The 14489-nt window shown below is 42.7% G+C and overlaps 1 protein-coding gene across 2 annotated transcripts in view; it reads left to right on the top strand.

Annotated features, from left to right (window-relative positions):
- The window catches only part of BRD7 (bromodomain containing 7), a 718458-nt gene that overhangs the window by 55700 nt on the left and 648269 nt on the right, over positions 1–14489 (top strand). For both annotated transcript variants that reach the window (XM_069604773.1, XM_069604774.1), the window contains exon 2: positions 4983–5248. In XM_069604773.1, coding sequence (XP_069460874.1) covers positions 4983–5248 — 266 coding nt within the window. The remainder of the gene's footprint in view (positions 1–4982; positions 5249–14489) is intronic.

Raw genomic sequence — 14489 nt, 5'->3', positions numbered from 1 at the left:
GTATGTTATGAGGAGTGTGGCTTGAGTGTTAAAGAAGATGTGGTTAATGGGTTTTTCGGAGATCTCTGGTTATTTGTAGCTTTGCTGTTGTTTCCCATTCTAAATGTATCCCATCTTTTCCTTGTTTAGGGTTTGTAGAGGGAGGGATCGTATGGCTTGTGCAGTCTGTTCATGGAGTGATTAGTGGTTGATTGGCGTTTATATTGGCGAGTTGAAAAGCCAGGTTTTTAGACTTTTCCAGAAAGTGGGGCGGTCTTCCATCGGGATCAAAATCCACATTTTGGCTATAAGACGGGAAAAGTTATTTCCTCCGAATGTTGTTGTCTTGTAGTGTCTTGTTTCTATTTGGAGGTCGGTGCTGGATCTTGAGCCTCTCGGCTGGTATCTAGTGATTTTCGTTTGGATGAGTTTGGCTCCTTCGTGTAGTGATTTATGGGTAATGCAGAGGGCTTTGAAGTTGATGTGTTTCTTTATTGGTGGCCAGTGTAGACTTCTTAGGGCCGTTGCGATGTGGTCTCTTCTATTTAGTCTCAGGAGTAGTCTTGCTGCAGTATTTTCTATGCTTTGTAGTTTTCTGGGGAGGCGTTCGGGCATTCCCAGGTATAGATTTGAGTAGTCTATCCTTGATAGACTGGAGATGATTGTGAGGGTTCTGTGTGCAAAGTAGATGAAAGGGAGGATTCCTTTTCTTAATCGGAGGAGGTAAAACGTTTTTTTTTTTTTTTTTTTTTAAGCTCTTGCGTTGACTTGTGGTTCCAAGGTAAGGCCTTTATCCATGACGATTCCCAGATTTGTATCGCCGTTGACGTCTCCGGTGGGGTTCCCATGGTCGGGCGCCATGTGAGGGATGTCTCTGTTGGATTGTTTTCTTGTGGGTTGATTAATATTTCTGTTTTGGCTGGGTTTAGTTTGAGGTTGTTGTTTGCCAGCCAGGTGTTTGTCCGTGAGGCATTTATTGAGGCGTTGTCTGGGTCATTGTCGTTCGTTATCTTGAAGATGAGTTGGGTGTTGGCCATGTAGTTGTAGGCTGTCCGTCAATGGATTTGAATGAGTTTTGTTAGAGGGTTGTCGTATAGATCTTGAAGAGGACTAGGGAGAGGCGTGATCCTTGTGGTACATGTGATATTTTTTGTGCTCGATGTGACTGGTGGAATGTTCGGTCAGTGAGGATCGATTTCAGCCAACGTAGTGCAAAGCTTTGAATGCCGGATTGTCCCAGTCTCTTGATTAGGATTGTGTGCCTGATCGTATGAAAGTGCCGATTGGATGTTGTTTGTGTTAATTTTATGTCATCCGTATGGAGAGGAGTGCCGATTTTGTTCCTCCCCCCCCCCCCACCCCATGGGTCTGAAACTGACCTGGGATTGGTCAAGTATCCCGTTGCTTTCTCTCTGATTGAGTAGTTCTTTATAGACGTGGTTCTCCAGGATTTTCGCTGGGAATGGTAGGTTTGATATGGGCCTTTATTTAGTCGGGTCATTTGTATTTCTTGTCTCATCTATTAGGAGAGGTTTGATGTACCCTGATTTGAATTACTTTGGTACTATTCCAGTGTTTAGAGATGGGTTCGTTAGGAGGCGGATGTAGAGGGCTGGTGTTTTGTGAGAGGGTAGTTTTTTGTAGATATCCGGTGGGTCACTGGGAGATCCGGCTATGTTGGTATCTTTAAATAGATTGTCGAAGATTTCCTTGCTTATAGGTTCAAATCGATTGCGTGTTTTGTTGGCTGTTGTGGTGCTCGTTTCTGGGAGGGTGTTTGTGTTACTGCGGGATGTGGCAATGACCTGTTGTATTCTATTTTTTTTGATGCAAGGCTACAAATTTGTTGCATGAAGTTGTTTTTTTTTTTTAATTTCCTTAGTGATTTTAAGTATTTTTTTTTTTTTTTGTGGGTCTGACCCCTCCCACCTCTGTACCCGGACATATACCGGCTCGAACTTAGCCACGCTAACAGGGCTCTTAATTAACATTGGCTAAGCAGGAGCTAAAAGCAGCTCTTGGGTATCCAGCATTAACCAGTGACCAGGAGCTACCACAGGCGCTAGCACACAGTGTTCAGAGAATCTAACTTCCTCATAAGATGGAAACATAGAATATTGTTATTATAATCCCTTTATGCTTAAAATGTCCTATAGATTTGTGCTAATGTGTATTTATAGATTGTCCCAAACGCACAGAGTAAACTTCACATAAGCGTGTTCATTTGGCATCGGTTGGCCTGAGTAGCCAAAAATAGCTCCTTGTAGCTGTTGCTTTTAAGCTAACCAGGCTCTCCTAGAAGCAATAGCTAAATAGGTCCCAGCAAATCTGAACCCTGCATTGCCAAATATATAATCCATCACCAGTCAGTGCTCAAAATGTATACTTGCCATTAGCCAATGGGTAGTGATAATTGAATCTTGTCGAGAAAGAAATGGTGTGCTGTGTGTTTTTGTAGAATTCAGGTGGTAAGTGACTTGTTATGCCTGGCTTGTAATTTTGCCACTTGCATCACCTGTATGTAGAGAAACGGAGCGAGGGTGAGGCGCGCACTCTAGTTCCCAATGTTGAATACCTGCTGCATTTCAAGTTGCTGTTCTCCTCCAAGTGCTTTCATGTCTCTAACAATCTTCAGGGAGGCTGTCTTTTCAGGTGTTACAGATTAGTCTCAATTGGTCTCAAGGAATTCTGGTAGCTGTTTTTGGTAACCAGGAACCAACTCCCCTCCAAAAGCTCAATTTTTTTTTCCTGGTGTGGGGAGGGGGGGGAAAACCAATAATGTGGTTCTCCTGGGTAGGGCATGGTGACCCCGGTGCCGCTGCCTCTAAAGCCCTGGACTTCTGAACCAATATGTAGAGAGGAGAACAGCAACTTGAAATGCAGTAGGTATTCAACACTGGGAACTAGAGTGCACGTCTCACCCGCCCTCTGTTTCTTTAAAGTCCCACCCCCTTAGGAGGAGCAGAAGGTGAAAAGCCAAGCAGTCGGCATGGACCGAAGGATTCCCATGGCACGCTGCCTATTACGCGACCTATGGGTGAAGATGCTGCATACTGTGGCAGAAGTGGTACCGACCTCCTGCTCCTCCAGCACCAGCGGAGAGGACCAAGACAAAGCAACCGACACACAGTCCAAAGCCAAGACAAGAGCATAGGTCAGCGCCAGTGATAATGCCACCACAACGGAGCACCGCCACTCGAGCGAAGACATTGCCAGGATAGTGGGGTGCTGATGACCAGAATACCCCAGGAGGTGGGTAAGCAAAACCACAAACATAGCAGGGACCCACAAGCTCATATCCCTCAAAGGGCTGATACCAAGAAGACCCTGAAGGGTTGAGAGAAACCGCACCCACAGCGTGCCTAGCATACCCATAGACCATCCAGGGGTGATGACCAGAAAAACCCAGAAGAGGACGAGAGAGACTACAAACCAAACAGGGGCAAGCAGGCCTGTAGCACACATGGGGCTGATACTCGGGAGAGCCCAGAAGGGGGTAAGAGAAACTAAGACAAAAGCCAGAATCAAAGTTGGGCTAAGCAAGCCCGCAGCCTACTCCAAATCTGAAAGTAGGAGTATCCAATCAAGGACAAGATGAGTGGTGTTTTGTAATTTCCTATAGCCACACACGCGAAGAATGTATTTGGCTTAATATATCCACTGTATTGGGTAAATCAAGAACTGTTCGGACTAGCTGATAAAGCTGTAGGTATGGCTAACATTTCCTTTTTGTGTTGTTGTTTGTTCATTAGAATTCATAGAGTTCATTAGAATTCCTAGAGTAAATTTTGGAAAAGTCACTTTTGTTGGTTCAGTGAAACTATTAAACCAGAGAACTGGAAGTCTTTGGTGTGGTTCAGAAAAACGAGCCATCACCGATAAATGCTGAGCTATATGTATTTGTATGCAAATAGGACGAGCATAATAATCCCCAGCACTTAAGTGGTTAACTTGGGGGCGTGGGGGTGAGGAAAACTGTTAGTCTTTCTGTCTTTTTATAGTGGTAGGACTGCGTTTAGGATAGCTTGGGTTTGACAGGGGACTGAGTTTATTTTTTCATCCTCCTCACAAGCACCCATTTGGTGCTTTAAGGGAACTCCTTGCCTAGAGAAGGTTTTCTTTGACTTAAATAAAAGTGGTGTTGAAACATGTCCTCTTGTAAATCTCCTGTATCTGACCCACCACAGTTGTTAGTCGAGTAGTGGGAGAGGCAGACGCGAAACCTGTGGTGTTGATGGGTGCATGTTGGTAGTACCCAATTCTGTGTGTCGGTGTGCTTCTTCGGGATTGAGTAGTCACTTAGGAGTATGATATCACGAGTGGCCTCTCATGGACTGAAAGTGTAACAAGTGCATTGGCAGGTGTTGGCTGCTAATGTTAGGGAGTGTGATAGAGCTGAAACTTGGACCAAAAGCCATAGTTTGGTAGTCTTCCTATGATGTAGACTAGGCCTTTGATTGCAGTAAGTTGGCGTTTGAATGTGTTTTAAGGTGAAAGGGTGACATTTTTCGAGTATGGTCGGTCAGTTGGTGGGCAGAAAAATCGTTGGGGTGGAACTAGAAATATGGGTAAGTGTAGATATAAATGTAAAGGTGTAGTATGTGCCTGCTGGTGAAGCGGTTAGGTGCTTGTTGAATGTTGGTGGTCGTTGTTGGGTTCCCTTTTGATGGCATGTTGTGGGATTCTTGTAGGGTTCGTTATAGCTGGTGTGTCGCTAAGCCAGAGAGTGAGGACTGCTTTTTTCTGATGCCAGTTAAGCATTGATCTTAGATTTACGAAAGCAACAGAAAAGAGCAGTAGCCTTTGCAAACCTGTTTGAACATAATATTGAAACTATTTTAAAATCGTATGCAAAATGCCTGTTAAAACTACAAAGAAACTCATTTTTCAATTGCCTGGGTGGGTCATTGCTTTGTGTTGATATAGTCCTTGGCTATCATCTTGAATTACTGCAGAATATTTACTTTTCTCGGATACTTATTGTTCTCTTATGTTTTTCTAAGAATATATTGAAAAGCCTCTGAAACTGGTGCTTAAAGTGGGTGGCGGTGAAGTCAAAGAACTCTCTGCTTCAAGACTAGGGCATGATCCAAGCTTCTATGAGGATCGGCTGGAGCACGAAAAGCATAAAGACAAGAAGAAGAAGAAGAAAAAGAAAGAAGATAAGCTTGTTGTTGAGGATAAAAAGAAAGTAGACAAAATAAAGATGGAGAAAAAGAAAGATGGTAAAAAGAAGGAAGACCGAAAGAAAGAAGACAAAAAGAAGAAGGTATGGATTTAATTTTCAACATTGCTAAGTTTTATCCTTTTTGTTTCTTTAGAGCATTACTGTTTAGCATCCTTGTCTATAAGAATGAAGGTCTGTGCTAAATGTTATGACCAGATATCCACTAATCTTAGCTTAAAGTACTTCAATTGTGAAACTTAAAAAGTTGTTGTACTCTAGATTCTGCTTATGCGGTCTGGATGCAACTCGGACATGTCATGTGACTGTGGTTAGAGGTTATGTTTGTATTTTCGTTTTCTTAAGAAAATGGCAAGCACTTAGATGATCATTTCTGTAAATAGGGAAAATGACAGAGTGCAGAGCAGTCTCTATGCAGGGTGCTTACAACAAGGGTTAGTGATATGTTAACAAGACAGGTGCCTGGTCGTGGAGTAGTAAAATGCATTCTAAAGTTACATATATTTTTAGCCTTGGAGGCGGGATGTTGGATGGAAGGCAGAGGGTTAAGGTGGGGGGGGGCTGATGCCACTGTGCTTCTCTTGCACCCCTCTTGTGCCCCTTTTTCTGGATAGGTGATTTTTTAGAGCAGTCTTAAAGTCGTGTGTTGTGGCTATGTTTTTTTATATTTGAAAAAGGGTGTTGCAGTGGTAGGTAAAAGGAACAGAAGTGAGGGGCAGCACATTGGGACAGGATATTGACAGATTAAGTAAGGCTGTAAACTGCGGTGTGCTCGTTTGGCATTAAACATAGGTCTTAGCCAGAGAGGGAAGCAGACAGTGAATTGATTTGAAAACATAGGGGCAGTATTTAAAGAAGGTGAGGTATTGGAGTACTACTGCGCATGAAGGTGATAGACAGAGGTGGTGGGGGGGAGAAATGTGGGAAATCGTAGAAAGCGTAAATTGTAAAGGACTAAAGAGTAATGCTGAAGGTGGAGGAGGAGGTCAGAGCAGTAGTCATGAAGGCTGAGGACAAAAAAGTGGAAATTAATTTTTAATAGTGTATTAGATGAGGTGGATCCAGATTTTTGAGTTTATTTAATAAGTTTTTCCTGGCAGTGGTAACGGTAGACTAGATGATGAATTATTGACTTTTCTGTCAGAGGACCCCAAAGATAAAGCCATCTGCATCGAGGGAAGGTAATCTGGGTGAGGGAGAACGTTGGGGGAGAGGGTAGCAGTCCGTGGGCACGAGTTGAGAGCTCGGAGGTAGATAACTTTATTCTTAGAAGTGATGAGCATTAGGCACTGTGATTGCATTACTAGCAGATGTAATGTAAAGTGGTCTTATACAGCGCTCTTCTGCCAATAACGTTTGCCTCGCTGCACATGGCTCTATAAGAAAGGAGGGACGGAAGTAGCCTGTTGCCCGTGTGTCGATATGAAAATCTCTTAAGTTGTTTGTGGTTGGTACCGACTGGGCAGGTTAGCCATATGGGCATCCCCTCGATTGTGGAGTGCAAACATTGACAGCATGGTTGTTGGGAGAAGATGGATAGGGTCTGAATCTGTTCAGTACACTAGACCTAGTCTTCTGTAGGAGTGTGGGAAATGTAAGCATGCGCGATTTTAGTAGTGAGGAGTTGGTTGAGGGAGGACTGGCTGGTGATTGGCTACTAGGGTGTTGTCACTTCCTTGCTCTTTGTGGTAGATTACACTGGGATTAAAGGTGTGGACCAGTGATAGATATGCATGTTTGTAGTATAAAAAGCCATAAAAGTGTAATGATTCAAAGTAGCTCCATGTTGTGTGTATGTTCACGCCAACAAAGTCTTAATGGTTATGTGCTTGGTATGCAGGCTATTGCAGAGTGAAATTCAGCTGTGTGTTAGGTATGCAGTTGCACTATGGTGAGAAGCGAAGTTGCTGTGATGTCTAACTCCATGGTTAGCGGTTTATGTGTTATGTATGCATGGGGCAACTGTTGGCTGTGCAGATTGAGTCTTAGATAGTTGCTAGCCATACAGGCTAAGCACAACAAGTTGAAGATTTGTACCTGTAATTTCAGGCAAAAAACAGTCTGTCTACCTGTGTGTTATGGGGTCAATGGTATGATGAGCTATCTAGATGTATTGGTTGCTAGACATATTCACTCTGGATAAATGCTAGTCTAAACACAACATAATTGCTATTCTAGATTATAGTTTGAATTTCGGGGAAAAAGAGGGTCATTCTAGCTTTGTTATGGGGTTAGCATTATAGTGAGCTATACAGATGATGCAGATGTAATGGATGCTAAAACACAAAGATTAATTCTTGATAATTGCTAGTTGTGTGGTTTAACACAATGGGTCAAATATTTTATTGCTAGGATTTCCGACAAAAAAGAAACTATCTAGTTATGTGGTTTGCAGTATAGTTAGCTGTACCAATTAAAAATTGTTGTGTAGGCTAAGACAATGAGTCTATGCAACGTAGCGCTAGGTGTTCAAGGGCAAATATTAAAAGTTCAACAGTTGTGGTGTGCATACACAAACCAAGGAGTCTAAAAAGGCTATGTATAAGGTATACAGCAAAAAACACAGTGAGCCAGACCAGTGTGTGCGTTTGATGCGTTCTGTAGCGTAATTAACTATACACTTGTGGCTAGCATAGGAATTATTCTAGCTGCGTGCTAAGGTATTAAGGCATAGATATCAGGATCCAAACAGATTTACTTGTACAGATGCAGTAGATTCAGACAATTATGTGCTAGGAATGTGGGAGAAACTTTTAAGTGTCGATTCACCTTACCTGTATGATGTTTTTCGATGCTCAAACTGTCGTGGCACTATGAACAGGGCTAGGGCCGAAGGCCAACAGGCTAACGGGAGACACCCTTTGTCACTGCCCTTGGTCTGGCTCCCATAGAAGCAGTGCTTAAAAGATGGGAGTTTGGGTGGGAAAGGGAAAAAAAGCAGAAACTAACAAAGGACGACTTGGGGCCCCAAACACAGTGCCTTCTAGGAGCAGTCCAGTTAAAAAAGACAGATGACGGAGACAGTTGGCTATAGTGGAGTATAGCATGCATGTTTTGTTAAGATGTTGATTCTTGTGCTGATCCTGTTGATTAGATTGTATTTAATTATTTAATTCCATGTAGCCATACATTATGCTGGTGGCATGTTTGGCGTGCCTTAAAACTGGAACTGCAACTCCTAGTTACGTGCATGTCGGAGTTGTTGAACTAAGTCTTCTTTCTCACTGTGCACCAAGTGCCTTAATATTGAACATGGAAATGACAAATACTGAGCTGTTTTGTAAAGGTATGTATTAAGACTAAGATTTAAACACTATCTATTAGAATTCTTTGTTAAATAACCAATCATATTTTAAACAATAGACGATGATTATGGCAAATCCCAAATTTTTAAGTTAATCGAACATTAGTGAAATATTAGCTGACACATTGCCCATGTTTAGCACTTTGGCACTTTCTCTTGGCTGAATTTAAATTGCATGGAAATCAAAGTGGTATTTAATTTGTGAGGGAACTGAACAAACATGTATATTTGTACAGACCCATTTAGATAAATGGAAAAAGACAGCACAAAGAAAAATGTTCGTACTTTGCAAATATTATGAGATTAAAAGGTCAAGATCACAAAAGCAATTAAGTTCCCCTCAAACTTAAATATGAAATACATTGGGAAATCTTTCTGGAGGATATATCTTATCCATGTCGTCTTGTTGCATACAATTACAAGCCTTGCAAATTCTTAAAAATGTCACTAGCACGAAAGGGCTAGTTTTGTACTTCACCTACTGACCCCAAAAAATGATCTTGCCTCTCCAAAAATGTATTCAAAGAAAATCCAAGTTTATTTGTTAAATGGTGCACAGTGACCAGCCCTGCACAGTCAAATATTTATTTTCTGTATACTGCAAAGAACATAGCAATAAAGTTCCTACATCCCTGTACTTTCTGTGAAGGGCAAGGCCAATGCAAAATTGTCCTCACTCGCCCTAAAATCTCCTTGCCTTTGCGATTTTCCAAGACCTAACTATTCAAAAGATTTTTTTACATGCTTTTTCTGAACAGATTCGACTATTCATGTCATTTTGGCCTTTTTACCGCAGCAGCATGTATTATGCATTTTTCATGGTATCACAAGTCTGACACTGACACGAAATGTACAATTTGTAACATCTTTATACAGTTTTCAGGGGCTTGGAAAAACTCCTATTTTGCCCTATAGCTAGGATGGGATTAGTCTCTACCATCAAATAAATAAAACAGTCTTGGTTCCGTCCGTCAAATCAAAATGGCCTACACTAGCAAAACCTAATGCTTGCCCTATCTCTGTTACAAAAAGTGTTCAAAGGAGAATATGGATGCAAAGGAAAATCAGTGTTAGAATATCAAAAATAAATGTGGCCGAGTCGGCTCTCCTCCCCACTTTAAACAGCACAGAGTAAGGCGGTCCTCGTAGACAAGATGACACTCTCTGGCTCAGGTTCTCAAAACAAAAGCGGTTAAATAAAAGTTAATGTAGGTCTCCCTCAGTCGGGCTCGGACCTTTCAAACGCAACACTTGCACGGATTCCATTCCTCAAGTTTAATTCGCATCCTTTAGGGGTTCCCTTCTCCTAATTTATCACACTTCCCCTCTTCCTCAGTCGGGCTCAGACCTTTTCCTGATGTCGAAGACTTTGGAATGTGCGCGGCTTATACTATAGACCTCCGTAGGACAACTTTGACTTTCCCTTCGACTCACTCTATTGTGTTATTTGACCCAGTGTCTCTTGTTCTGAGTAGTTCGATGGCATAAACGCAAAAGTTCAACGTTCCCCTTTTTACTCCGCCCCTCCGCCCCCCCTTTCCCGGCTTCATTTTCATCGGTTTGCTTCTCTGTATCGCTGGTTTCACAGCTATCAGTACTTCAAAGTTCATCACAGGTCTGCCTTCTTTTGCATCTCATCCACACGTGTGCAGCGTTTACTTGTGCGATACACTATTGCAGCTTCAATCTTTCCTTCACACACACCGGTCTTTCATGTTGCTTGCCAACTCCCCGGCTGTGTGCATTTCTTTCTTGTCTTGGCAGTTTTTAATTCATGAGTCAAGGTTAATACCACAGCCTTGGCCTCGCCTCCCCAACTCTGCCGTTCACCCGGGAGGGTCGCTGGCGTCCTTGAAACACAATGCTGTCTTCTTGTCTGGGATTTGGGTTTTTCCACGTGTCTTTCGCAGTATTTTGGAAGCAAAGACCTCCTGCAGGGAACTTCTGGGGTACTCTACGCTTTGCTCCCGCCCCTCAGTCTGTCGCTCTGCTCCAGTATGTTCGTCTTTGCCCCAGAAGTTCTGCTCTTGCTCATGTTCTATGTTGCTCAGAGTGTCTCTTTGTTCCACCTTTTATCCGTGTGAGGAGAACTCATTGGTATCAGATGTATGCACTTAAAGTGAAGTGCCTGACTTTGCCTGACCCGATTAGCGGGACATGTCCGATGAGATATGTAAGGGTTAGCCTCTTTACTCTGTCGCCCTCTTCCTCGGCCCAGTGTTTGTGTAAAAAGTGGGGGGGGGGAGGGAGTTGGGGCATTGGAGAATCCTATAAAATAGAATGGGTCATGTGTACAGGAAAGGGGGAAATACTGCGTCTCACCCCCCACTACCGAAGACCTTTCACCGAAGTGATCTTCCTGCACTGGTCCACTCCCAGGGTCTTCTGGATCCAAAGGCGATGGCCGTGCCCTGGCCACCAGAGAGTGAGTGAGGGAGAGAGAGGGAGAGAAATCGATCCCCGGGTACTAGTAGGTGAGACACCCTTTGGTTTCTCACACATACCAAAGTTTCTCTTACATTTTTCAGTAATCCCAACATACAAGGAAGATTTTGTGACTACGAAATTAGGATGCTTCCTGCAAATGCCGCAATACAACAGTGCAATCTTTTTTTGGACCCATCTCCGGATCATACCCAGTTACCTATGTCTCAAAAGCAGCCCACTTAAAATCTTCGACCCATGCACAAGCCTCTGCCTCTTGGTTTTGTTGTATTTATTTTGCTTCTGATGGATTTCATCCAATGACTTCCTTTTTCCAACTGCTTGACTACTATCATCAACATCATTTGATTGTTTTTTGTCTGTGGGGCTTCCAAACCAGAGTCTCTCTGGTGTCTGCCATTATTTTGCTGATGCAGCCTGTCCATCCACAGTTTCTAAACCTTGCAAAAGGAACATAATTGGATTCAGTCAGAAGACTCATTTCATCCCGAATAATTTTGTGGAAGGTCAATTGTGCACTTAACAGCATAATGACATGTTTCGTTTTGTTGACTTTAAGTCATGAAATGAAACTGCCAAACCCCAGAGGAGACATATTTAGGCTTGTATTACTCTGTGAAAGTGTGTGTCCGGCTGGATACTTCAGGCATTGCCGAGGTGGCTGCTCCCAAGCTTTACTATGCAACAGGTCTGCTTATCATTTATTTCGTGTTTGGGCTATTAGGTGTTGCTTGTGAAACCGAAACGATTGCATTGGAGTACAGGTAGGGAGAAATGACATACGACAAGGGACACAATCTGTAGGTGTTGTTTGGTGGCCACCCATTGCCTACCAATAGCCATGCTAATCCTTACAGCCATCCCCACCTGTTCTGAGTTCTGCCCAACCAAAAACACTTCCTCATGGGTCCTCTGTAAGCTCGCTTTAATCAAGCCTTACCATCAGGCTTTGCATTCGAAGTGTCTGCCAGTGTTCGTTCAAAGCAATCTTCTGAAAGTTAATGACTTGTAAACATGCTTCTGGTGTAACAAAAATGCCTTACCCGGCCTGATTTTAGCCATTTGATTTATAAGCACTCTGCATGTCCTTCACTTTGTCCTGTTGAAAAAATAAATGGCAAAGCCAACATTTTTGGCTTGTGCATAGGTTTTAAGCTTTTGCCAGGCACTGCTATTCGATTCTCGTAGACTCTCAACATTTTGCACCCGCTACCAACAATGGGTAGTTAATACCACTAGAGCTGTGCCTGGCAAATGCCTTTCACATGCTTACTCAAAATCTCAAACTGTTGGCATTGCCAATGCTTGTTCTATCATACTCCCAAAATGTGAATCTGGTCGAGTGTTCATGCAAGTAGTGGCAAACTGTGATCTTCATTTTCTGTTTTCATGTAATGGCACAAATGAAGGATTGCATGCAGGTCTGTTGGGATTCTAACACCTGTATGCCACACATTGCATCTGGGCGAGAGCAGCACAGCCTGAATGCGGTTTGCTTTGAGACTACAGAGAAAGTTGGTGCAGGAAAGAGGATGGGGCATGGTGGGATGTGTCGTGCACAAGGCGTAAGGGATGGATAAAAAAAGATTACATTTTGAGTAAGGCAGCACGGACACTGAAAGACTGCAGAAGATTCTTGATCGATTTTTGTGAGGGAGGACAGACTCTCCAGTCCGACTGGCTGCTGCCTGAGAATTACACGGACAGTCTCCACTGTGAATACATCTGTTCATGATGAAAGGTTCATTGTGACAAGTAGTACATGATTATATTTTGGGATTCGACTGTCATGTCAGTGGATTCTCACAGCACCTTCGTGTACCTTGTTATGGGAAGGAACTTCAGCTCTGACTAGCTGGATAACCATTTCTTTGTGCGACTATCGCAGACATATGAGAGCTTTATCTACCGGCCCCAGTGCTAGTTATGTGGTGGAAATTGATGTGACCTCGAAAGCTATTTGAGAGTAGTCGCTTTATTTTTTTACTGAAAGCACAAATTCATAATTTGCACATCTTAAATCAATCAAATTCATCCTCACTGGAGTAGTCCGGCCAGTGAGGATTAATGAAATTTGACTTAAAACGTGTGTGCACATTGTGAAATTGTGTTTTTTACTAAACAGTATTTACTCAAAGCACAATTTGCACAAATAAAAATGTGATGCTCCAGCTGAATTAAGTTATTCAAAAGCTGACTCAACAGGTGCGAGGAGGATTGAACCTGCACTTTACAGTTATGCATCTATTCATGATGTCACCCCGCACTGATTGCCAAAGCGACTTATCACTGCCCTCCAAAACAAATGAGCGTATTAAGGTAAGTAAAGGAAAAATGGCTTAGTTCCACAGGTCAGGTCAATTGAAAACAGCAGCAAAAAATATGGAACGAGGGTCCCCATAAATGTCTACAGAGCGAAAGCAGCAAAAAGAAAATATTTCCTTACACAGGGCAAGTTGCAGGACCCGGTCACCCAGGAGCTTGCAAACCATACAAGACTACCCAGACAATCCAAAAGAATGATTGGCTTGCTATGAGACTGGCCCACCAGATGGGAGCCAAAGCAAAGACAAAGACACTTGGAGGGCATAGGAACCTGACCACCACATGCAAGCAACTAGGAGTGCAGCAGCTAGCTAGAAGAAACCGGTCCCACGAGGGGAAACAGCAGTGACCCCAGACTGCCCAGACGAAAAGAAAAGGCAGGGTATCACCCTCCTTCTAGACTACAACCCTCCTTCTAGACTATTAAGGCTTCCTACCTGCTAAGATGACTCAATGGGTTAAGCGTTTCTTCTGTGTTAGGGAAGATTTTGTAGAGTCCAACTGGTGTGGGACTTTACAAGACATATGAGTTTGGTATTGGTGACGCAACTTTTAACATAGGCCTGTACTACACAAGTCGGTAGAGTGGCTGAGCAGCCAGGCTGATTTTAGTGGTACTATCTTGGTGGTACTGTGAGCTGTAGAGCAGTACAATGAAATCAGTAAATGCAAGTATTCAAGTAAACACACCCTTAAAAGTTATATTACATTATTTTTTATATATACACAAAGCAAATTAATCACACTAAATATGTAGCAACTAATGGTAACATTCAATAGAATTTTAGAATCAAGTTATTCAAGCAGCAATAACGTAGGTGAGCAATTTCATTTTGTACTAAAACATTTACAGCACACAGAGTGACATCAATCAAGGTCAGTAGTGTAAAGAAGGCATGGTATCAACATTAAGACAGCCACAAGTGACCACAGTTTAAGGATGTTTATTGAACTTAAACAATTGTGTGGTAAACGCCTATCTAATCCTGAATCTACAGATGGGAGCCAGCTACGACCATCAAATAACAATAATGCAGTCCTATGGGGGCTTGTCAAAGTAAAATGGCCTATACTAAAAGAAAAACGATTGCCAATCCTTACTGCTGAATACAAATAGTGTGGGGTAGTGTTCATGAAAAAGAAAAGTGTGTACAAAATTATATGTCGGGATGTTTCAGGCCGTTGGCCTCCCTTCCACACATTTTCAGCACGGAACAAGGCGGTTCGCTCGTACAAAGCACACTCCATTTC

Source organism: Ambystoma mexicanum, chromosome 1p, assembly GCF_040938575.1.
Source record: "Ambystoma mexicanum isolate Mex_15411 chromosome 1p, UKY_AmexF1_1, whole genome shotgun sequence".
Taxonomy (NCBI): Eukaryota; Metazoa; Chordata; class Amphibia; order Caudata; family Ambystomatidae; genus Ambystoma; species Ambystoma mexicanum.
Note: the sequence above shows the minus strand (reverse complement) of the source record. Positions and strands in the feature narration are given on the sequence as shown.